This window comes from Manacus vitellinus, unplaced genomic scaffold, assembly GCF_001715985.3.
Source record: "Manacus vitellinus isolate BGI_N305 unplaced genomic scaffold, ASM171598v3 scaffold_56_pilon, whole genome shotgun sequence".
In the NCBI taxonomy this organism is placed as follows: domain Eukaryota; kingdom Metazoa; phylum Chordata; class Aves; order Passeriformes; family Pipridae; genus Manacus; species Manacus vitellinus.
Genome location: NW_021940660.1, coordinates 236,365 through 260,647, shown reverse-complemented (window position 1 = coordinate 260,647; position 24,283 = coordinate 236,365). Strand labels below are relative to the sequence as shown.

The 24,283-nt window shown below is 35.5% G+C and overlaps 1 protein-coding gene across 1 annotated transcript in view; it reads right to left on the bottom strand.

The window, feature by feature from the left end:
- VAV3 (vav guanine nucleotide exchange factor 3) overlaps positions 1-24,283 on the bottom strand; it is a 157,990-nt gene that overhangs the window by 9,652 nt on the left and 124,055 nt on the right. Inside the window, exons 20-25 of the mRNA XM_029963247.1 lie at positions 20,695-20,831; positions 16,891-16,956; positions 12,313-12,347; positions 10,411-10,527; positions 9,623-9,710; positions 5,505-5,634 (exon numbers count right to left, since the gene is read on the bottom strand). Of these exons, the coding sequence (XP_029819107.1) occupies positions 5,505-5,634; positions 9,623-9,710; positions 10,411-10,527; positions 12,313-12,347; positions 16,891-16,956; positions 20,695-20,831 (573 nt within the window). The remainder of the gene's footprint in view (positions 1-5,504; positions 5,635-9,622; positions 9,711-10,410; positions 10,528-12,312; positions 12,348-16,890; positions 16,957-20,694; positions 20,832-24,283) is intronic.

The following is a 24,283-nucleotide window of genomic DNA, read 5'->3' as shown; positions in this document are numbered from 1 at the left end:
AAAATTTAAGAGTTTGATTTTTGTTACGCTCCAAGAATAACATGTAATAACTCAGCTTTTGGAGTTGGAGAAGAAATGAAGTATTAGATTCGTCCCTTCCCTCATTTGCTCCACACAGAAACAACAGAACCAAATTTAGAAGAAATATAAAAGCAATAAAGCAGTACCTGACCAGAAAGGAGTGGAGGAAGGGGGAACAAAGCTGTAGTCTGGAGGAGTTACAAAAGAAAACCCACAGAACAAAGAAGGGGCTTAGAGGAAAAAAAAGAGAAAAAGAGAAAAGCAAAAGAACATTGAAATATTGGCATAAGATTTAAATAATAGTTTTTTAACTATATAATTCATTGATAATAAGGAAACTAAGGTTCCCTACTAAGGATGTCTGCAAGGAAATTGACTGTAATAACCAGAAAATTTGGATCTGTGATTTAATTTTTAACATTTACATTTTTCAAAGAATTAAGCAGAAAGAGACACCCATTTAGGGTTTCAGAGAAGTAAATTGTAACTGCAGACTCTTACAAATATCTTCAGTTTTAACAAAAATTTTTTTAATTCTTTGTGTGCTCCACTTCTTAACATTAAAAAAGCAAGAACTTACGCATACATAAGAATTCCTCTTGAGCCCAGGAAAACTCGTTACATGCCCTTAATTAAATATTTAAGTACCAGTTGAACTAGAGTTCCATATTATGGCATAGGGAAAAGTACACGTTTTGTCCTGATAATCATTAGCATCAATAGGAATTCCACAGCTAAACTACATCCTCCAAGGCCCAGTATTGCTCATATTTTCAGTTTTCCCTTACTTGAGAAAAACCCCTTGAGCAAGCAAAATAAGTTTAAGTTTGGCCTAGACAGAACCAGCACATCATCCTAGCCCTGACAGCAGCTTCCTTGGGCGAAAGCTTACAGGTGCATTTACTCTATTGTCAACAGAATTAAGGTCAATGTATTCTTAAGTACAAAATTAGAGGAAGTGATCCAGAATTGCTTCAAGTGAGATTACAGTTTATTGACCTGTTCTCACATTTTGTGCCTCTTTTGAAGATATATAGTATGGATGTCTAATAAAGTTGTGATCTTTGCTCCCAGGTGTGATTTGGAAAGGGACATCCATCTCAACTAGACAAATGATAATGTAGCCCCTAAATTATAACTAATAATATCTATAATTACTGAACAAGAGTTTTCCTTAAAAATGTAGCAGGGTTACATTCATCACATACAGCTGCTGCTTTGAATTTGTTCTTGTAACTACACAGGAAACAAAATAATTTTCCTTCAAAATGGCTATTTGCAGGAATGACGACTGGAGCTGTTTTATGCAAGAATCCACGGTGGAGGTAATGATACAGTTTTGTGCATCTTACCTGGATTGCAATAGATATGTTTGTGACAATGAAACTACAAACATACATGAAATAAACAGGACTGATACCATATTTTAACATTCATTGACTATAGGTCATGCGTTTTAAAAAAAAAATCCTACACCACAAACCAGCAGGTTAGGTTAATAACTCATAGTACAAGAGAGACATGTTCCATGGCCTCTTGAGTTCTGGAAACTTCCTTCTGATCCTCAGTAGTGATGATCCTTTCTCCACCTCTAATACTAAATGGATTATTCTGGGAATGCTTGAGGTTACCTGAGGAACTTCTTTATACTGGAGCTAGTAACTCCAGGTGACAGCTCTGTGTGGAAATACATCACACAAACCAAAAGGACCACTTGATCCAAGTAGTGCCCATTCTTAGAGGCAAAATAACTGCCTTTATTTCTGCAGAAGCACAATGATAGTGTGCACCAACAGCATACAGGAATAAAGACAGATTAGATGGCATTTAAGGGGTGCCTGGTCCCTATCAGACCACACCTCATCCTAATTTTTCTCTGATATAGCTGGAGGTTTGGTTTTATGTGTGAAATTCTGGACAAGTAAACCTATGTGGGCAAGGAAATCCTACTAGATTTCTACAGATAACTGATCTGTTTTTCAGCTTCACTGATAAGGGAGTTGGTGTTGGCTTTTAAGCAGAAAGGCTGATTTATTTTGATCCCTTCAGGGTTGGGATGACATTTATTTTATTTTATCAACAGATAGTTTTACACAGTTAATAGTTTAAGCAGTAGAATGACTTAACTAGTTAATACGCCTATTCCTAGTCAACAGACAATGAAAAATAGTCACTCAAATAGCACTTGGTTTCATGATTTAGTTTACTTTAAAATCTAAATTTCATAAAGATTCAGATTTTTCAATATGATTGTGCTCTGCATCAGCAGATGAGAATAAAGTGCCAAGAAGTACTCCACAGAATAATGTCCACCTTTCTTCCATTTTTGCCTTTATTTCATTAAATGGTCGATCATCTCTCTAATCTAATGTAAGAATTAGTATTCTTCTGTGTAGCAAAACAAAATTTGATCATACTGTGTCTAGAAAAACCTAGGACTGAAAAATTAAGAAGAAAGAATGGACCGTTTCCCAAAAATCTTCCCAATTAACTTGAAATTCTATATTGAGAAAAGTAAATGTCTGACAACTTCTACAACCACATTAGAAGTGCACAATGAATACCGGAACAGTATGGGTGACTTCTGCAAAACCATGAGATCGAAAAGTAAAGTTCTAATTCAAGTGGGAAGCCAAAAAAATGGGAAGCCAAATTAACTATCTCCCTAAAATACAGATTTTTATTCTAAAGATCTAGTAGATGCTGAAGGGAGAATCAAATTTCCCAAAAAATTAAGAAGTTACAAGATAGCTTATGATTCATATTATAAATTACAAGTAAAATGAAATGCCAGTTGTTTTTCTTTCCCCAATGGGTAAATGAAAACATGACAAATGCAAAAAAAAAAAAAAAATAACATACTCCATTCTCACATTTAACTGGGAAGTAAAGTCAATTATGTATTGCCATTCAATTTCACAGCAGCTCAAAGACTTTGGCAGCAGAAAATTATACAACTCTGTCAAAGTCTACAGTGCTTCAACTCATGCTTCTTAGAAATACTTTTCCCACTTATTCTGTCAGCTACATACCCTAAAGATCAGTTGTTTTGAATAAGAAACTGATGTCTTTTCCACAGATGGAAAAAATCCAGATACAGTCATGTGAATAGTATAGTGCAAAATGCTAAGTTCAAACCTAAATCCCTCTTAAAATCAGCTGCAAAATGCCAAAGCCCATTATATTCACTAGCTTCAGCCTCATGCTGAGTAGCTGCACAATTGGAAAAAAAAAAAAAAAGGACAGTGCCTTCTCTCTCTTCAGCTACTTTGTCCGGCTTCCTTTCAACAACTGTTCTTCTTGCACTCAGATTATGTGGGAAGAGGTCAAAAAAATCAGCTGTGTGGCCATCCTCACTGAGGGCTGTGAAGTCAACTCCATGCCCAGTGCTGCCCCACGACTTCTTTGCTTCCTCTGCTAAACCAAACTGCAGCCTCAAGTTTCCCAATTTCTTTCCAATTCAGCATAGCAGGGTTCACACAGCCTAGATACAGGTTTTTCTAACATCAACTCGGTAAAACCAAACAGGACAACTTTAAAACTGAGCAGCGTGATGCACAGATGGACATTTTGGTTAAACAAACAAAACAAAAACAGTAAATAAACCACCACACTCACGGAACATACTAATACTTTAAAGGAAACCTGTGAAAGCCATTAAATGGAAGTGTCATTCAGAGTCAATCTAGGTAGGTTAGCTAGCTAGAATCATGGAAATCTACTAGATTTTACATGAGGAGTTTGAGAATCCAGAGGGGTTTTATATCAGTTTGGCCTAAAACAAAAACTGCCAGTTTCCAGCAGCATAGTTTGTAGCACTAAAGGGCTGATAGTTACTGTAGCAGAGGTGCACTTCCTCCTCCCTTTGACTAAAATGAGAGCCCATGACACTCATTTCTCTTGCTTTTTCCAATACTGCCTAAAAGATCTTGTAAAAGAAGATGTTTCCTGTTGTATGATGACTGAGGTTACTGAGGATGTACCATAAATCTTGTATCCTGGAAAGCATGAAGTGATGAAACGAATGCTCTCACACTTAAATTGGTGGACAGTACAGGTACATTCTAACTGGCCTAAGAAAGAAAAGGAAACAACCTGACTCTGCTCACAGTCATTAATAACTCAAATAAATGCAAAGTAAATTAAGCAGGACATGTCCTCTCAATAATTAAAGCCTCAATGCTTGTGGAGGAGGCAAGGGATGGGGAAAGCACAAGAGAGAACAAAAGGAAGAGAGAAACACAAGGAGATCACAAGCTAAAGGGAGAAGAAAGGACAGGACAGAAAAATTCACCAAGAATGGAGATGTTCAGCATAGAAAGAAGACAACTGACACGAGTCCTGGGAAGCAGTGAATAAGAACAGAAATGGAAGGAAGATTAATTGGAAGATAGAGAGAGTAAATTAAATGCAAAGAGACACACTGGTTTCTTACAATCATCTGTTCTAAATGATCTTCAATCTTTATCTAATCTTTATTTAGGGGAGGAAGAAAGTCTCCAAAGTTACAGAATTTTTATGGAACAGAAGCAAGCAAGTAAACAAAAGCTCACAAACACAGTAAATGAAAGTACCAAAGCTATCACCATCCTCACAAAGACTAGACTGGACTTTATGGGCTTCCACAGCAGTCTTCATATTGTTAAAATCCCCATTAATTTTTATTTTCCTCTTATTATCTGTTGCAGTACAAAGATGCAGCCATTGTCTGCAGAACAGCAAATCTAATATTTGCTCTTTGACAGAAACATTATACACTTTCCAAAGGCCAGCCATGTGGTACCTTTTATCATTGACACTGAACCTGTACATGTCCTAAAAATCATGCTAACTTCCACTTGAATTGTAATAAGTTAAATAAAGGACACCACATGCATTGTAAACCTTCTCAGTTTATTTCTAAAACTGTAAACTTTTTAACTGCTATTTACATCACACAGTAGTTCATTAACTTTCAGAAGCTTAGTAACTGGACTGTAATAAATATTTAATGTTAAAAAACAGGCATAAAATAATTATGATATAATAAATATTATTTTACCTTTTTTAGACAATTATTTGGTATTACTAAGATGCTCTCTCATAGGGCTATGCTACAAGACGGATTTATTTAAATCCCCTTTTAAGGATTAGAAATTGTCACAGATTTTAACACTTGTGGCTGCATGTATGCAAATGTCTGAAGAAATTAGGCAAGATGCAGTTTAATCTCTCACTAGCATGCCTAATAGATTTTTGAATATCAGGAAGATTTTAAGTTTGGCAGCAAGACAAACTTGCTAGACATGTTTATAAATCTCCTGGCAGATCCAAATCTGCTTAGCTTCAAAAAATCCTAGCTAAAAGCATTACCATAGTAATTGGTTGTATGTCAAAAACGGAAGATGAAGATGTTCAAAGTACCTTGTCTTTCTAATGCATATACATACATACATATATACATATATATCAGCAAGTAATATACAAAAATCTATAATCCTCACCATTGCCACCTGTTCTGTTACTCCTTTGTCCCACTGAGTTTTCAGACTCTTTGTATGGAAATTGAAGAGTAGTATCCAAACTTCGAAAGCCTTCTTTGAGAGAGTGGTGCTTATAGTATTCTACGAGTTCCTTTCAGAAAGGAAAAACACTATGTCATTGTAAATTGAAATCACATACTTTTCAACATTCTGGTGTACAGTCAATGACAGTTTTATTACACAAGTAACCTTATTTCATAATACAACATCCAACAGTACATGTTTGGTTTTTTTTAAATAAAGTACCCTAAAAATTGACAGCTTTTATATCGCCACTTATAACAAATCCCAAAACCAAACCAAACCAAACCAAACAAAAAAAAAAAGCCTCATCAAAATCAGTTAAGTAAAACCTTTTTGTCAGAGTCAACATTTACTGCTTCTTTAAGTCATGCTGAGAATGTATTTGCTTTTTTGAAGTCAGGCAGAAGGCAAGGTCAGCTGCTTTCTAAGGATGTGTTAAATGCCTGTTTCCTCAAATTACTTTTGTATTGATAAGAGACCTTTACCTAAAAACGTATTTGTAAGCACACAGATCTGAAATAAAGCACGTGGCTTGTGCATAAGTGTATAAATCAACAGCAACTTAATGCGCAGATCCACTGATCACGTAAAACTTTCAGGGTGGGGCAGAGTGGGTGGGTGTCAGACAGTGCACACTGTCTGAAAAATCCAGCATTTCACATTCTCCTTGTACCCAATCCAAAAATTTGATCTGTGTTTATATATGTGCATATATATAAACATTCATAGTTACACACAGAAATATTTTACATATATATGCACAAATTTCTGTATGTAAATATATAACACTAGCTCAAATAGCTTATGTAGCCAAGAAGACAAGTTACTTGAGTTTCTACTCTAAAAAAGGCAACACCCATCAAAATACTGACAGCTCATGGCTCATGTTATTCCTTTGCAATCTTCAACCCCTGACATTATCTCTTCCATTTGAATTTGCTCTAGTAATGTCAATATCACACAGTTTGTACACAGAGCCTAGAATAAGATTAAAAGAGACCAGACAATTCAAAGCAGATGTACTTCAATTGATTAATAATACTTCAAATGTGGAATTTCACTCTTCAGAAATGCAAGCACAAGTAAACCCTTCACTCCCTTCCACTTACTTATATTTAGATTTCCAAATTCAAAGTAGACCAAGTCAGGCTAAGGTCAAAATAAGGAAATCATACTGTGCTTAATCATTTCCTTCAACTAAATGAAAAAAAAAAAACAAAAAAAAACAAAAAAAAAACAAAACCACACCAACAAACAGAACCAAAGAAAAAACAGACAAGCAAATAAAAAAACACCACAAAACCCTACCACAATTCTTAGCCAACATCAGTGATACTTTAATTCCAGCCAAACAAAATTACTCAAATTATTTAGCCTCAGATCTAATGCATAACCCCTAAATTCTTGATAATGGTCTGAAGATTATTTTCTGAACTCTGGAGCACTTCACTCTTCAACACTGTGAGCTGTTGCACATTCTGAAACTGCTCCTAAGGCGGAGTCCGAAGCTAAGCAAAATCTATGCCTGCTTTTAACAGTTCATAATCACACACCTGCCAGGCACTGCAAGGAAGTAGAAAGGCCAAAAAAAGCAAAGCAGAAAGGTTTTGCTGTTTCATATCAGCACATCATACAAGCTACAATGTCAGCAATGAAATTTTATGTCACATATCATCACTAATTATCCTGGCATTCAAAGTACAAAGCGAGGGTGACTTGTAAGCAAGCAGGATTCAAAGTAGGACTTCTGTAAAAATGGAAAGTTAACTAGTATAAAACTTTTGTTATCTTTTTGCATAGCATAAGTCTGTAAGAATTACGTTGTTTGGTAAGACACTAAGAATTCCAATTGGACAGATTTTATTTGTCGGCAAAATAACTGAAATGCTTCCAAAACTGAGAAAAAAAATTACTTTGGGTCACAAAGATTTAGTCACCTTTAAAAGTTTAGTTTTTAACACCATTGTTGCATGAAACCACTTGACAAACAACTGCCCTCTACAACATTCATAGCAAAACCACAGTAGCAAGCTTACAAACAGATAAAAGTAAGCAGTCCCTGTGAGCATGGATGGGGCTCCTCAGGAGTCTGCCATATTACCACAATTCACAGCAGCAGCAGAACTGACCTTTCACCGCACCTTGGCCTGCTTGACACACTCACCCCATTTTAATTACTCTTGTGAAAGTTTTTTAAATGTACTATGAAAAGTACGGACAAGAGCTCTTCTACTGTTTTACCTCCAAGGCAGTACAGAACACTGTGTCAGTGCAGATCACTACTTAAGGTTTCCATGGATGCTGGTTTTGTCTCTCTTCAGCTCCCACTTCTACTCAGACTCCTTTTGTTCCTCTCTTCTTTCAGACACTTACTTTTTCTCTTGCATCTACCCAGGACAAAGCAGTTGTTCCACAGCATGTACAAACAGTAGTTACACTACAACGCTACCACTTGTCTATTTAACTCTCAAGGGCACACTTCATAACACCCTAAAACTGTATTATAAAATACTTTTTTTCTAATTGAATGTTAGCAAGGCTAAATTGGTAGTGATGAGGCCTTTACACTAGAAATGTCTTTTGTCCTCTCAACTCTGTGCTGCACTGCATATTCTTTTTCTCATTTTTACTCCAACTTTGTTCTTTACTTCTGTCTCTGATCATTGAGCTCTACTTTGAAACCTGCACCGGTGCATTAAACTGCATCACTGCCATAAGAAAATACCTGGCAGCATGTGACTCCAGCTGACATGCTTTGTCAAGATCCTGAGAGTGATCATATGTTCTCACCAGTTTCCAATGAGTTTGCAGTGTTTGCAGACTAAGTAGACACATCCTTCATGCATCTGAGCAACACCATGATTTCTACCAATGATAAGATCTCAGAGTCCCCAGCCCTAACATTAAGCACTGGTTTTTAAGTATGAAATGAAGACAGAGTGCAGAAACAGTTTGGTGCGTTCTCCATCAGGAAATGTATGTTCTTCCCGTTCTAATGAGTACTTATTTCAAATAAGGTCAGGTAAAGCATAGATTATCATTTAATCTTTCACCACTTGTAGGATGATCTGGTGTTACAGAGTATCAGTGGCTAAATAATTTTTAAGGCTTCCTGGTTTTAAAGCTTCTCTCCCTACTCTTGTTTTGCATTATCCTTCATTTTTATTTAGCATTTTAGAGTACTTCAGTATGCATGCAGGAAGGCTGCAGCATAAGTTTTAATCCAATTGATTGCACTAAATATAACATGCTGAATGAGCTTCCATTAACAAAGCATCAGAAAATGCTTAAGCAGTAAAATTTTACCAATGTGCTAAGGTAATTTATTCAGATACCATGTTTATCAGCCTTGTCTGAGCAAAATGAGCTAACTAGAAATTCTTTCAAATTAAAGTTCAAATAAAGGAATTTCTTTCCAGTACAAGATGACTGACAAAACATTCAAAACTCACTGACCAGTAATAACACCAAACTCCTATTTATGGAAAAGAGCTATTTCCCATATATATTTCTAAGCTATTAGCAGTTTAGATAGCCCCATCCACTACCTGTTCTGCCTTGTCTGGTGCACCAGAACCAGAAACACCAGCCCTTTCTGAGTTTTTCTGGGCTCTCTGACACAGTTGCACCAGCATCATTATGTTCAGCAGTACATTTGTACATGTGCTGGGCTGCAAAGGAACCTTCAACCAGCTATTTTTAGGGATCATTACTATATAAAGATTTTCAAAGACATCAAACTCTCCTTTCAAGATTCAATGTAACTCCATAGTGGGCTAATGTATGGGATCCAATTCCTCCTCTCTTTCACATGACTGCAGGGCATACTCCAGTTAGGACAGTCCAGTTCTAACTATAAATACACAGTTCTAAGTACATAACACTATCACTTAGAGCTAAAATCATAAATATAAAAATGTATCTTATTAGCAGGTATGGACACAATTCAAATATCTCACTCTCACAGCTTTCTGTAATTTCACAAACCAAAGCAGCTCTCATTAACAGCAACACGTTAAAAATCTCACACTGCTAAAAATCTAATCAATGCTTACCATTAAATTTTTAAATTTTCTGTTTTCTGCAATGTGGAAAAAGCCATCTCTTGTTAAAATCTTAATGTGCTTCACTTCATTATTATACCTGTGGGCAATGAATAACTTATGAATATAAATGCGTTTTTAATCAGACACAATCAATAATTACCTGAGGACAAGCCCCAGTAACACCATACAAATAAATTCTTAAGACAAAATGTATATCTGTGCCAAAACAAAGTTGACATCTAATCAACCAAATATATTTATTAAAGTACAGCTAAAGAAGTAATCTGTAATCAGAAAAAAGTCACAACTAACTGCTCGTTCTAATGGGGAATTCCCACGTATTTCTTGCTTCTATACTCATGTTGATAAACAATATGAAAGCAAATAAGACCCTCATAATAATTTGCAGCCACAGAATTTAGTAACCACTTTACTGAAACGTCTGAGATGCAAAAGGCTTTGACAAGTTCTGAGTCAATCAAACATTCTCATTCACTTCATAGTAGCAGATCACATTACACTCCAAACACTGCTTACTCTTATCCAATATCTTAGACCATCACTTTTGTAGACCCACTTGCTATACCAGCATTATAAAACCATTGCTACCTTCCTATTGTCAATCCTGAATATTCTTGTCAGGAACTTCAATTTTCCTATACTGACTCTCTTAAAGGCTGTATATAATTCCATAATGGAAGTATAGGTTAATTTTTCTTATTTATTTCAAATATTATCTAGAGGTAAATGAAAACAGGAAAGCTTTCTTGAGGAGATCTTATTCCATTCCCACTTACTTGATACTAATTGCATATTCTCCTGATTCTTTGGTCCTGTGCCGCACCAGGTAAGTGCTATTTACTCTGTTAATAAGTTCACTCTCTGCTTGCAATCTTTCCATTGCTCCTGCAAACCTGTAACAGAGAACAATAAAAATTGCTTGTGATTTTTTTCCAAACTCCAGAGGTCTATCAAACATGTAACACAGAGTCCCAGCATTCTACATATGACAGGAACCTAAAAATACATCAGTTGCAACTGAATACCACTTACAGATCCTGTGAATGAAGAATAAAACATGAAACAATTCCACTGTTGGGGGGGAATTTTTAATTAGAAAGGTAGTTCTGCACATGTTGAATACAATGTCTGCTAAGGAAAGAGCCTGAGCATAAGCTGAATGACTACTGGTTTGAAAAGTTCATAAAATCAAATGTTTTTTCTGAATCATTTGTGCAAGTGAAACAATACAACAGTGGTCCAGAACCTTAGAACTTCCCTGAGTTCCAGTGGGATTTATCTTAAAAGGCCAGAGAATCAGCCACCAGTAGTGTATTAGTTCAAAAAAGACCTACACAAAAATTTGCTACTTCCACAAACACACTATTTTATTTGGTTTCATAATTACGTGTAACCTCTAAAGACTGAAGTACAATGGGCAGACTCAACATCCACAGGGGAAAAAAAATCAGCCTAATACATCAAAATCTGAAAAAGCTGATGCTCAGTGTTAAAAGCTAAGACAAACAAGTCACTGATTCTGCAGCCTGACTGCATAAGCAGATTTGTGTCCTTGCTCTGCCTTGCTGGTTTGGGTGGGATGTCATGAAAGGCTGTCAGCAGACATTTACTTGCAAAGCTAGAGGTTAAACTGTTAATTGGAGAAAGTGATCTAGCTTCCAGGGAAATTATGCCTATCTTACCATTTTACAAAGTAGTATAAAGGCAGTTGCCATCACAGTCATCATCACAGACCACTACCATGTAAAATTTCATCCTAATAAATCACTATCAATTAGAATGGAGTTTTAAGTAAAAAACAGTTATTTATTACAAATCCTGAGAAGATAAAGACTGATGCCAATGACGTTTTCTTCTAACAAAATTATAAGTAAAGTAAACATTAGAAATTAATTCAAAATACCAATTCTAAATATTAAACATTCTATTTGCCTTGTTATGGAAAACCAGTATTTGTTCAGATGCAATCCTGATCTCACTTTTGGCAAGCTAGAGGAAATCAGAATTCATGTCTAAATGACAAAGCATAAAATCAGGGAAAGAACACAAGTGATGCTTATTCTGTTCTCTTAGAATCACCACGTCTTTTCCAGAAGCAAACTGAATTCCAGTAAAGAGTTCACACACTAATTAAGCCCCAGACCAGCAGTGGCTGATACACCAGCCTTTTCACAGAATCATCAAGGTTGGAAGAGACCTTCAAGATCATCTAGTCCAACCGTCAACCCAATATTGCCACAACCACCTCTAAACCATACCCCAAAGTGCCACTTGTATTTCTGCAGTTTTAATGTTGGTGGGGTTTTTTTAAAGGAAATGCAGAATTACTCATGATACCAGATGTATTTAACGTTATTCCTTCTTTTATTCACTTAACATCTAACATATACTTCCATGCTTCATACTATACTCATCTCCTATTACTCTATTTCAGACTTCTTGGATTGAAGCTGTACAGCTACAGACTGGCAAACAAAATGTAAAAATCATTAAGCACTTCATTACATCACAAATGCTTTTAGACAATGTATGGGGTTGCTTTCCCCAACCATTACACAATGCCACCTTCTGAAGCCCAGAAAGGTTAAACCAATATAATTTCAATTATAGTAAACACTATAGTTGATTTCTATGACTGCTTCTTTCAGAGATTCTTTTAAGACAAGACAGAAACTCACCACAGCTGTGAAGAGTAGTCTACTGGTTTAGGAACCTAGGATATCAAAAGATACAAGAGAATGAGGATCAAGCTTTTTTTTTTCTAAAAAACACAAATTAGACAGCAATGACTTAACTGTCAATATCCAGATGAAACAGGTCAAAAGAAACAGATGATCTAATCAGTCTGCAAGACTTTTCTTTAAAAGAAATTACAATAAAGGACAAATACCCCGTATCATTCTGAAAGTAGTACAGAATAGTTTAGGTGACAGTTTGGTTTGGATTTTTTTTACTTTATAGAACTGCTGGAAGCTTTTCTGACAGTGCCTACATTCAGATTTCATACACAAAATAGCCCAATGTTACGTATTGTTGAAAAGTATAATTAAAATGTGTAACCAATTTACAGTAGCATATAAAATTAATTTCATGTATTCAGGATTGTATGGCCTTAGAAAGACTGTCTAGTGGGAAATACAGTCTACTCTTCTGAGAAACCTGAGGATAACCCATATCTTGTGTGACGTCACTCATTCATTTGTATTTGACTTGGTTTACTCTTGTCCTGTATTTTAATAAGCATGTAATTTGATTCTCAAACTAAATTTAAAAAATTAAGCAAACTGCAATCAGCTTGCAAAATGGATGTTATATGTATGCATAAACATGTGCATAGATAATGTTTATTCATGCACAAGATGCCCAGTACAGCAATTCCCATGAAAATCAGCATTTCATCTTGACCATCTCCCATTGGTGTAAAATAACTCGGTATTACTCTACTCTTCTAAAACATCTGAAAATTGATTTTAGTGAAAGCTTGTCATACACCTCATAAACTTATTACTTAAGGCCATATATTCTTAGATAAGCAAATGATTTTTTTTTCTTCCAGTAAAACCAGAGAATGTTTTATTATTTTCTGGACTCTAACAGGAAAGAAATTACAGTAACATTCCTCTCACAATTTTTTATTCATGATATATGGAATGTTTTCAACAGAGACTTCCAAGCGCAGATCGACTCAGGAAGATATTATTATAAAGGCCTACAAACTTAAATTGATTGAAATTGTAATCAGTTACAAGTCCCACTAACTTGACCTTAGGTATCAACCAAGATCTCATCGAATCTCTAGAACTGAACTTGAAATAAACTGCAATAATGGGACAATCCCACTCCTCAAAACCCCACCCTAAAAAAAACCCCAAACAAAAAACCCAAAACAAATCATATATTAAAAAAAAAAAAATACCTAAAGAGAAAAACAAACAAACCAACCTCCCTGCATATTTAATCACAATATTTCAGAGTTAAAGTTGCAAGAGTCAAGTAATGCAAAATTTTTGAGTTAAGCTCTCCAAAAAGCTGTAGTATATTCTAGAAGTACTGCTGAGGTACTAATAGGCAGCTTTTGGATGGAAAAAAAAAAGTGCAATAGGAAACTATGAAGCAGTTAGTGCATCAGGATACTGTAAACTAGATGTCAGCAGACAGTCTGAGTTGTGGAAACATAAAGAGCAATAAGATATTTACAACCACTTGTGTTGTTAACATATCTTGCAACCTCCTCAAAAAAAGCACAGTTACTGGAACGCAAAATTACCACATTATTGTAACAAGAATTGTTACAATTTCACCATTTTCAGACTGTCATCTTCATGCTAAGCTCCAACAGTAGTTATATAATGCACTTAGTACAAATGCTTCACTAGAAACACTAAGTACATTCTTAGTGAACCTCAGAACACTTTTGAAATGAGAAAGTTATCAAAAAACTTACTTAGAAATTAAATTAGTAGCTCCTCCGACTTCTCTTTCTCCACAGGGATTAACAAAACTACTCAGGTTCTTGTGATAGGATAGGATTTTGGCTAACCTGAAATTTATTTCAGACCTAACTTCCATCCCTGCCCTGTTAAGACTCATTTCCATGAACCAAATTTGCAGAGTTCACTGCTTATTGGTGTCTCAAATTAAATATACAATCCCTTACTTAAATTCCTCTCAATCCAATGCTTTTATAAGAAAAATTCTGAATTTTAAAGGGCCAAAACTCAAATTTTTTCCAAACAATAAAGCAGACACTAGTGTGGAACACATTAAAATTCTCTGTGATGATACCAAGGTCACATGTTCAGTTTGCATAACAGTGAATCTACCCAGGTATTACAACAGTCATTTAGCCTAGTTCTTGAGAGAGAAAAAAGAAATATGCATTTACTCCCAAACAGTGTGGACAAAGGGCTCTCAAACAGCAGCATTTGTAGTGCTGGTAGCATGTGAACACTTTGGAAGAGCAGGGGACCTCACACAGTCAGGGACTACCACAGGCAGCAGCAGTGGCTCTTTCCTATCCCTACAGCTACTGATGGTGCTACCCAGGCATCTCTGCTTCTAATGGGGAGACCTGGCAAAAAGTTAACAGGTTATGGATATGCTGACAAATAATTCCTGTGAGAAATATTTTAGTGGAGCAACCAAACGACACATTTCAAGGCCTTCTAGGCACTTACAAAGCTTTGACATGCTGTAAGATATTCCTAAATATTCTGAATTTGTCAAGTAGTCCTAATAAGTTGGAAAGGATATAAAAATTCAAAAATGGTTTAGGTCCATCCTCCAGAGCAGTTAAATGATAGATGAGTAATCCTTTTCATAAATTTTGAATAGGCAAATATATATATACATAACAAGAGTTGTCACAAAACAGAGTAAAATCAAATATTATTCCAGAAGCTCTTGGTTCCTACTGTGCTATACACCCAATGCCTCTACAGAAATTAGAAAAATGGAGGAAAGATTGGAAGAACAAGAAATTAATCATATGGTGCAGAAAATGTCTGCTGATATACACTACTTACTGGAAAAAGAAAACATTGTTTATAGGTACAGCTGTGAAAAGTCTAGAATATAGATATTCTGGAGCTCAGCAGTTTTTCATTCAATATTCATTCCTGAGGTCTTCTGATATATGGATTTTATACTGTTTCTGGGCATTTTTATATCAGAGGGTTGTAAAGACTGTTAGACTTCATAATAACAGTAAAAGTTATAGCATGTTTAAAACCCAATTGATGTTTCAGTATCTTTAACTGCATCATTTATCATAATAAGATGTTTATATTTCATCCTTCCAAGTTAACAGTGGCAAAGCATCAATTTATCTTTTTGTTCTGATCCTGACACCGGTTGGTAACATTTCATGAATAGTATTTATTCATTCCGTAAAACTGTGTTATTTTCAATACTCCTCTAAACAGTATATTTTAAATTTAGCAGAAAGCTTTCCCACTAGAAAGCAATCTTCAGAGCACCCCAGTAGTGTTTTGCCTACCTTTGGATATGCCACTGCCTCTGCTTTAAAGTATAGGGGTAATTCCTGAAACGTTGCTACAGTTGCTCATGCCAAGATATAACAGGCACTGCCTGTGACCAGGACAGTGACATCATGAACGGGAAATTCACCACTTGAACAAGCCAGGGGTGGGAAATCCACAAATTTAACAATAAGCAAAGAGTGGAAGGATGAAAGCTAAGTTCACATAACATTTTCATCTTTATTTCAGATTTGTTCTCTCACCCAATATAACACAACTCGGACCCACAAATATTCTGTGCATCCCTCTTCAAACAAAATTCTAGAAATATGGGGTACTAAAGATATCCTATGATATACTAATGTATTTATACCCTTTAGGATCACATGGATATTTGTTCTGGAAACTAAGGTACAACATAAGCCCTAACGGCACATCAAAATGCAGCTACTAGCAGCTGATTCCATCTACTTATAAGCCACTTAAGTGGCATATCTCAATTGCTGTAACAAAAGCAATTCTATTAATAAATTAAACTGTTGTGAATCAAACTAAAATAAGTGAAAACTGTTTTAAAGTAAGAAATATAATTCATTAGTGGTTTTATGGTTTTTCATCAATTAATCTCAACAAAGGAACCTACAGTAATCTGATGCATAGTGTTACAGAGGGCAGAGAAGGGGCAAATGTTTAGTATACCAATGCATCTTCACATCTGTACACAAAACTGTTCAGTAGATATTACAAAATTATTTTTCTTATTGCTTTCCCAAACTTTTCCAAAATGACATCATTCTTGTGTGAAATAAAGGCAGGTAAGAATCTAAAGAAAGAAGAAAATTTACCAAGCAGTCAAAATTCAAAGTTTTATATTAGTTTTACAATTTTTAAACTCACTACTTAGGATGTAATCCCTCTCTCTAACCCAAAGTGACTGGGGAATAGATTAGAGCCACAGCATTCTCACCTTACTGCTGGGGAAGGGAGAAAGTGCACTTTCACATAAAATGTATTTGATCTACATTCTGGAAACTCTTTAGACAGTTTAATTTATTCATATTCCCAAAAGTTAAACCTGCTTATCAAACCATGTTTTCTTGACTTGTCCTATTTACATTCAATAACCAAAAGAATGCTCTGTTTTAAGCAATATTGAACATACCATGAAAACACAAAAGAACTAGAATAAATACAATTTTCTGAAGGTAAGATTAATCTTTATTAATGGTATGAACTAGGCAGTTTTTCTGTAAGGTGACAAATAATTGTACTTACACATGGGCTAGGTTTTACTGCATCACTTGGGAAGAATCCAAGCTCTCCTGTTGTTAGATTTCTGCCCTAGAAAAAAGAAAAACACAAATTTTTCCATTTTTGAGACATAATGGAGACTAATAGTAAATGATAATACATGCACAGGGATTTAGAACAATAAGTATATCCAAGAGTCTTTAAAATAAAGTGCTGTTCTAATAAAGTGTTGCCAAACAGTTGTGTGGGTTTCGTTGTTATTTTGTTGGGATTTTTAATATAATTGAGTAATAATTATAGCTGATGGACCTGAGAGCTCTGAGAGATGAGAGGCAAGAAGGGAGCTCAGAAACCAGGATGTGATTCCCAGTTCTGTCAATGTCTGCCACTGTCTGAGATCTTCATTAACGTTAATTATGTCCTTTCAAGCTACTTTCTCCTCAGTTGTCAATCTAGAGAAAGCTGCCCCATTGCAACATTACAGATCCCCAGAATGATTTGTGGCACTCACAGCACCCAACAGATCAAGACAACTGCACTGGGAATTTAAGGGTAGTAATCCAACTGGCAACTCAGATGCTAAAAGGTAAGGGTTTCCATAAGTGATGCAAATCATTGGAAATCAGGTGGGCATGAGAACACCAACAGAACTAGAGATCAATTCTCTGTCTATGATATTGTCACCACATGCTATAGATCCATCCACACAATGGGAGACCAGCTGCAGAAATGGCCTAAATTGAGCCATTTATGCGACACAACTGCTGGCCCCCCAAAGTTTCAGGACCACCAATTTGCACCCAAAGTGACCTGATCATCACAGATCCATCCCTCAGCAATTCACAATTCAACATCAACTAGAGAACACCTCCTCAGCCAGACAGAACAACAAAATACAAGCACCTTTCTACTCCTAGTAAATATTCGGCTGTGACCAAGCAGATCACGTTTCATGGTAGAACAGAGCACATAGTTAAAATTTCTAAACACAGATACATAAATTGAGGGCAGCAAAACGAGTATTTTGGCAAACAAAATTTTTCATTTAGCAGATCATTAAAGACACAAAAATGCCCAACCTCCATTGAATTTAATATATTGACTGTGAACATCATATATTCTCAGCATTTGGCAATGAAAGTAAACATGAGTACTTTACAAACATTAAAATCTTAAAAAATACATTTATTTTTTATTTTTGGTGGCATAGCTACAACACAAAAAAAAACATTAAAAAGGGAAAAATCTTCATAAACAGACATGGAATTTCTTCAGGATTTTAGTCCATTTTGTTTCCGTAACACTAACTTTTATTGTACCCTAATACACAAAACAGAATTCAACAAATTCAAATAGGGTGGTGCTGAACCCAAAAAAATTAACAAAGATTTACAAAAAAATGAAAACATTCTTTGATTGGTGCTACCCTAAGTACAATAAATGAGTGCATCATTTTCCCAGGGAGATCACTAAGCAATTTATCGCACACAGTAACTGCCATCTTTACCAAATATACACAGAAGTGCAAGGGAGGCAGAGGAGAGAGGAAAGCAGGCAGGCAGCACTTAAGCTAAATATGCTTTATAGCAATGATATTTTAAAAAGAATTATGTGCAAACAAGTGACAGTCTTACAGACCTGAATCTCTGTTTAGCCCCTTCACTTCCTTGCTGCCTTTGACCCTACTTGAATACAGGTTACCCTTTGCACCCCATACTCCATTTACTCCTGAAACTCCTGAAGTATAGACTTTTAAGCAGAGCTCTGTGAAACAGTCTGCCATCTAAGTGATACTTATTTTCAATACTAATCATACCTGAATAGCAAGTGGCATCACACTGAATAAGATCAGTCACTGAATAAAACATACTAACATCTATCAAAACATGTCTGACCCCACTTCAGCTATAGCTTAAGCATCGCTTAGTAATCTGTGTTGTTTATTTGATGAGCTGTAAAGAGTGAAAAAATTATACCTAAACCACACATATATATCTATTACAATCACTTCAATTTCTAAACTGAGCAACAGTCAAGTTAAAAACCCATTGTAATATTAGACTTGCAGGTCAGCTGTAAATTACTCTAAAAGGCCTCTTGAATTATTTCAGATTTTAATACAAATTGCATTTCACAGGGTTTTTTCCTTAATATGCATTTTAAAATGTAGATGTCATTAAAAGACTTAGAAAAATCTGCATTAAGCAGTCTGTGACAAGACAGGGAAAAAAATATTCCCAAATGATGCTAATGGAAATGACAATTTCCATTAAGATTCAAATCTATTACTAAAGCTTCTGGGGGAAAAGCCTCACACACTCTCTGGTTTCTGCTAGCTAAACACAGGGAGATTCTAGCTAGATTCTTCAGCATGATAATCACAAATAACAATTAAGACAATTTCCAGTAGATTGATTTGACAGATGTGTATGAACATGGCAATAGAATCAGTCCCACAAGGTGCCAATAATTCAGGCTTGTACTAATTGTATTAGTCAGATGATTACCTTCTAGCCAGTCCCAAGTCAAGAGCAGGCTTAAATGCTTCTCCAGATCAGAATATCAGGACTTGCAAAACCAAGTCCTGCACACAAAACTGTAAAGGCCAAACTCTGTCAATCAGCATTTGAAAAAAATTATTTCTAGTGATGAGAAATATCCATGATGTGCTAAATAACAGGTTTGGGGGGGTTTGGAGCAGAGTTGATTTTTTTGTTGGGTTTGGAGGGGTTTCTGGGAGGGGGTGAGGCGGCTGGATTACACCTATTTTCATATTTTTCAATAGATAAAGCAATTCTATTGTTTATTACTTCCCCTGATTAAATGTTGTTCGGAATGATACAGTGACATAGGAGGAGCTCACTGATCCAGACCTGAAGAGTTTGAAGAAGATTTAATCCTAACTGTAGTCCAAAAAACAAAAACGAAAAAGTATAACCCAGCTTTTATATATATAAATATATATATATATATATATATATAAACCCAAGCAGTTTTTATATATATTCATTAACTTATTGTAGCCTCAAAGTAAAAAGAAAATCATGAAGACAAACACAGGAACAACAATTCAAGATGACAGATGTTTCCCAACTGTTGTTCTTCCATTAATATCCTGAAAATTCTTCTATTTAGCTCTATTTCCATTTATCCAATAATATAAACAATTAAGAAAGCAATCAAGAAAAATGAGACACACTTTAATGCATTTATAGTTAAAGTGAATGTAAGTCAGTATTTTCAATGTTTATAGTTCTCAATTAAGCAGAAATTTCAGTAACAGAAGTAGTGATGTGAATCATGCAACAGCAAATTTTGCCATCAATAGAATATACTTTTGCCATGTACATTAAAATCCTATCACTTAACTGACTTGAGAGGGCTTCAAGAAGTTTAGGTGTAGTTCTGTTTTGCAGAGCTGTTTCTCTCCCCTATAAACCTAATATTCCTTAACCGGGGTTTTTCAACATAGCTTTTAGTTCTGCCATGTTAGAGAAGCAGTGGCTGAAAAGTCACAGGAATTTGCTGTTTATGCCAAACATTCTCCTTAACTCTTACAATTTCACTAGAAGGATTGCCACCAATGTCATGTTCTTGCAGATTTATTCACTGGGGCTTTTACTCTAAGACTGCAAGAATGAAGTTTTACACCACATAGGAACTACTGGCAATTTAAAAGTAAAAATAGTCGTAATTAGACATTGGTTCGGATAAAAAAAAAAAGATTTTTTGTTGTTGTTCAAAAAGAAAAAAATTACAATTATTAGTTCAATAAGAAATTAATATCTGGACTAAAAGAATATAGCCATTTGCTAAATTATACAGTACCTGCCAAAATAAGCTATGTGCATCTCCTTTAAGTAGTTCAATAGTGTCCCCAATCTGGATATGCAATGGTGGACCATCCTGTGCTGCTGGCTGTGGTATTCCATTGTAGTTTCGAATTACTTGCATTTTTGGTAAACCTGAACAAACATAAACACACACAAAAAGAAAAGAAACAGACAAAACATAAGCCCAAATTTATTTTTACTTAATGACAATTGATAAAATCTGAAGACCACAAAAGCAATCGAGCAAAGAAACACTAGGTTTTTAACAGGTACATGACTAAGGCACTAGCACTTAGTACTGTACCATGCACAACCTAAAAGAAAATAATTACTTCGGAAAAACATCTTTGTCCTCCTTTCTTCTTGGGGTAAAGTTGATTTCATGCCTATAGGGACTATTTTTAACTGAACGTGGGATGTTCAAATCACTACCATTGAGTGAGCATATAGATTCAAAATCTTAACCAGAAAGTTTTTGGTTAAGTAAGGTTTTTGTAATATATTTTAATTAATACAGGCAAGAGTGAAAGCATGAAAAGTCAAGGTTGCTGGGCTGCCATATTTAACATGTTTCTTGTGGAGAGTCATGATTAACTTAATTCTAAAACAAAGGATCAGTGGGCCCACAAAAGACCTACTTCTGTTGCAAGATCACTACTGTAATTTAGGAGGCAATAAACACAAATAACCACGATCTCCTCTAAATTGTACAAAACATGAAAGAGATCATCTTCAATAATTACTATCCTCTGTATTAATGAATAAATGCTAATCCCAAGTGCTGATGAAACATTAGGTAAAGTAATACCAGCTCTTATGTTACTCAACCGAAATTACACCCTAAGTTTTACTATTTCTGCAAGTTATCTGGCATACTTAAAATGAGCACCTAATTATTAGTAAGCCATTATTCCATTTATGCAAATACTAGGTCTTGCTTTGTTTCTCAGTTGAAGGCTGTCATGCTTTCAAATACTGATTCAGCATCAAGAAATGCTTTATGCACTGCATGGCAAATAGAAGCAATGCTGCATACAAGTGTCCTCTCAGAGCTGATGACTGTGTCCTAATGCAAGGAAACTCCCTCATCACAATACCCATGATAGTTCTGCATATGTGATGAACAAACTGTAAGCATGTATTCATCTTAGAGATATACTTGGAAGTCAGAACAAATGCACAAAAAATTATTCACATTATAAAACCTTATATTGCGTGATTTAGTTTAAGACATTTTTAGTATGCAGATATAATATATTTAAAACCCTACACTCATATTGATCTTATCAGAAGATGCTCAAGAAATACTCATGTACTTCTGAATGCAAATCCTGGTGGTCTTTTTAAGGTACTACACTGCTGAAATTATTAATCATAAACATGAATAAAAGCACTTTTTATTTCTATTTCACTGGTAATTATGACTATTGGCATCTCCGAAAACCAGGTCAAGAGAACAGGGGAAAAAATTGTGCTGTGTCAACCAGCAGAATTATTCTAGAGATAACACAGAATTAATCTTGTTAAAACATATCATGCCTAGAATAGTTGTGTATAATTTGGTATGCTTAATTCTGTAAAATCTGACAGCAATTTTGACGATAAAATTACCTAGGCAGATACAACGTTGGAAGCTTTGATTTAACACCTCTTGACATCACTAGAAATAATCCTATTCATTTAAATAGGCTTTTGGGTTAAAGCCTTAGCCCTAATGGAGTTTACTGACTTGCTTCAGATCCCTTCTTAAAACTTGTTTATTGTAATGCCTACAGAAACTGTGACAACTATAGTGTTTATTTGCCACAGCTGGTCTCTACTATAGTGACCACCAAATCTTATTTTTCTACTGTAATTTTACTACCTAATTTTATCCAAGTCTTTCCTTTGGTCTACTCAGGAGTTCTTTGTGCTCAATGTTGTTGCTGCAAATACACACTCCCCAGCACAATGTATATGCACTATCACCAGACTTACACAAACCAGCATCTGGAATATGAGGGATACATGGCTAGGATTCTGATACATTGCAACAATACAGTAGCCAATGATATTGCAAAGTTGTTCTGTACTACTTTCATGCTACTGCATGCTATTTTTAAGGCCACTGATAAAAAATACATGTAGAAACAAGTGCAATTATTTTTTTGTTCTTATTATTTTAGCACACATTAGATTTTACTCAGATTCTGAAAAGCACTTTCTACCTCAAAGTAAAACAACTGAAGATAAATTCACTCTCTAACAACAAGAGTGCTTGAGTCAGTAATAAAAATATTCATTTCAGTATCAGCAATACCAGACATGCATAGACAGCCTGTATTGATCAAAGACACAAAAGTGGAGAGTGCACAACTAATGCGTTTTACTTGTTGTATGAAAATATCAAAAGGACCTGTCCCTGTTATATGATTTAAACTTTTTTTTTAAATCAGTTTTTCTGAAACAAAAGACTAAATGAAATCTTTGAATCAATCAAAGGGCTCCAAACAGAATACCTACCTTCCTTTTCACCATTAATTACAAATTTGATTACAGTAGCTCAGAAAGAGTTTCGCAGATTAACAATGACCTGGTGTACATTTAACTGGATGGAAACTGGTCAGCCTTCATGCCCTAACATATACAAAGAACAGTAGGGTGAGAGGGATCAAGTCCTATCCATTGTTAACACAGGGACCGTCTCAATCAATCTGTCAGTTGTTTAGCAAGCTTATCCTTAAAGTCATTTGTTTGCTGCTGCTGTTCATTTTAGAACTATATTCTCCGAGCATTTAGAATTGCGCTGGCCTTGGCTGGGGTAGAGTTAATTTTCTTCACAGTAGGTAGTAAGAGGCTACCTATGGTTTGAATTTGTGCTGAAAAAAGGGTTTGCTTGCACAGTGTCAAGGCCTTTTCTTCTTGTACCACCCTGCCAGTAGGCTTGGGGTGCACAAGAATCTGGGAGGGGACACAGCTGGGACAGCTGGCCCCAACTGACCGAAGGGATAAGCCATACCATATGACACCATGCTTAGTATATAAAATGGGCTGAAGACAGAGGAAGGAGGGACTTTGGAGTGATGGCATTTGTCTTTCCAAGTCACTGTTACACATGATGGAGTCCTGCTTTCCTTAGGATGGTTGAACACCTGCCTGACCAGGGAAAGCAGTGAATGAATTCCATCTTTTGCTTTACTTGTGGGTGCAGCTTTTGCTTTACTTGTTAAAGTGTCTATCTCAACTCACAAGTTTTCTCACTTTGGTGCTTAGTTCCTGGCTGGGGTTAAACCACAACAAGAATCTTCTACTTTTCAGTGTAAATTAGTTCAAGGCCAACTTATATTCATCCAGACAGAGGCAGCAGCTTGCATAGTTCTTTTCCTTGCCTGCATTTATTTTTGTACTATAGCTAAAGAGAGCAATCATACCCCTATTAACCTTCATTTTGCTAGGCTAAACGAGCCAAGTTCTTTCAGCTTCCTCTCATAACAGATCAATTCCTCTGAGGCAGTATACCAACTGCTTTACAGAAGTTCAGACAGACAAGATCTAGAATATTTTCCTTGTCTATCTTGACATTTCCTTTTTAATTGGCACATGGA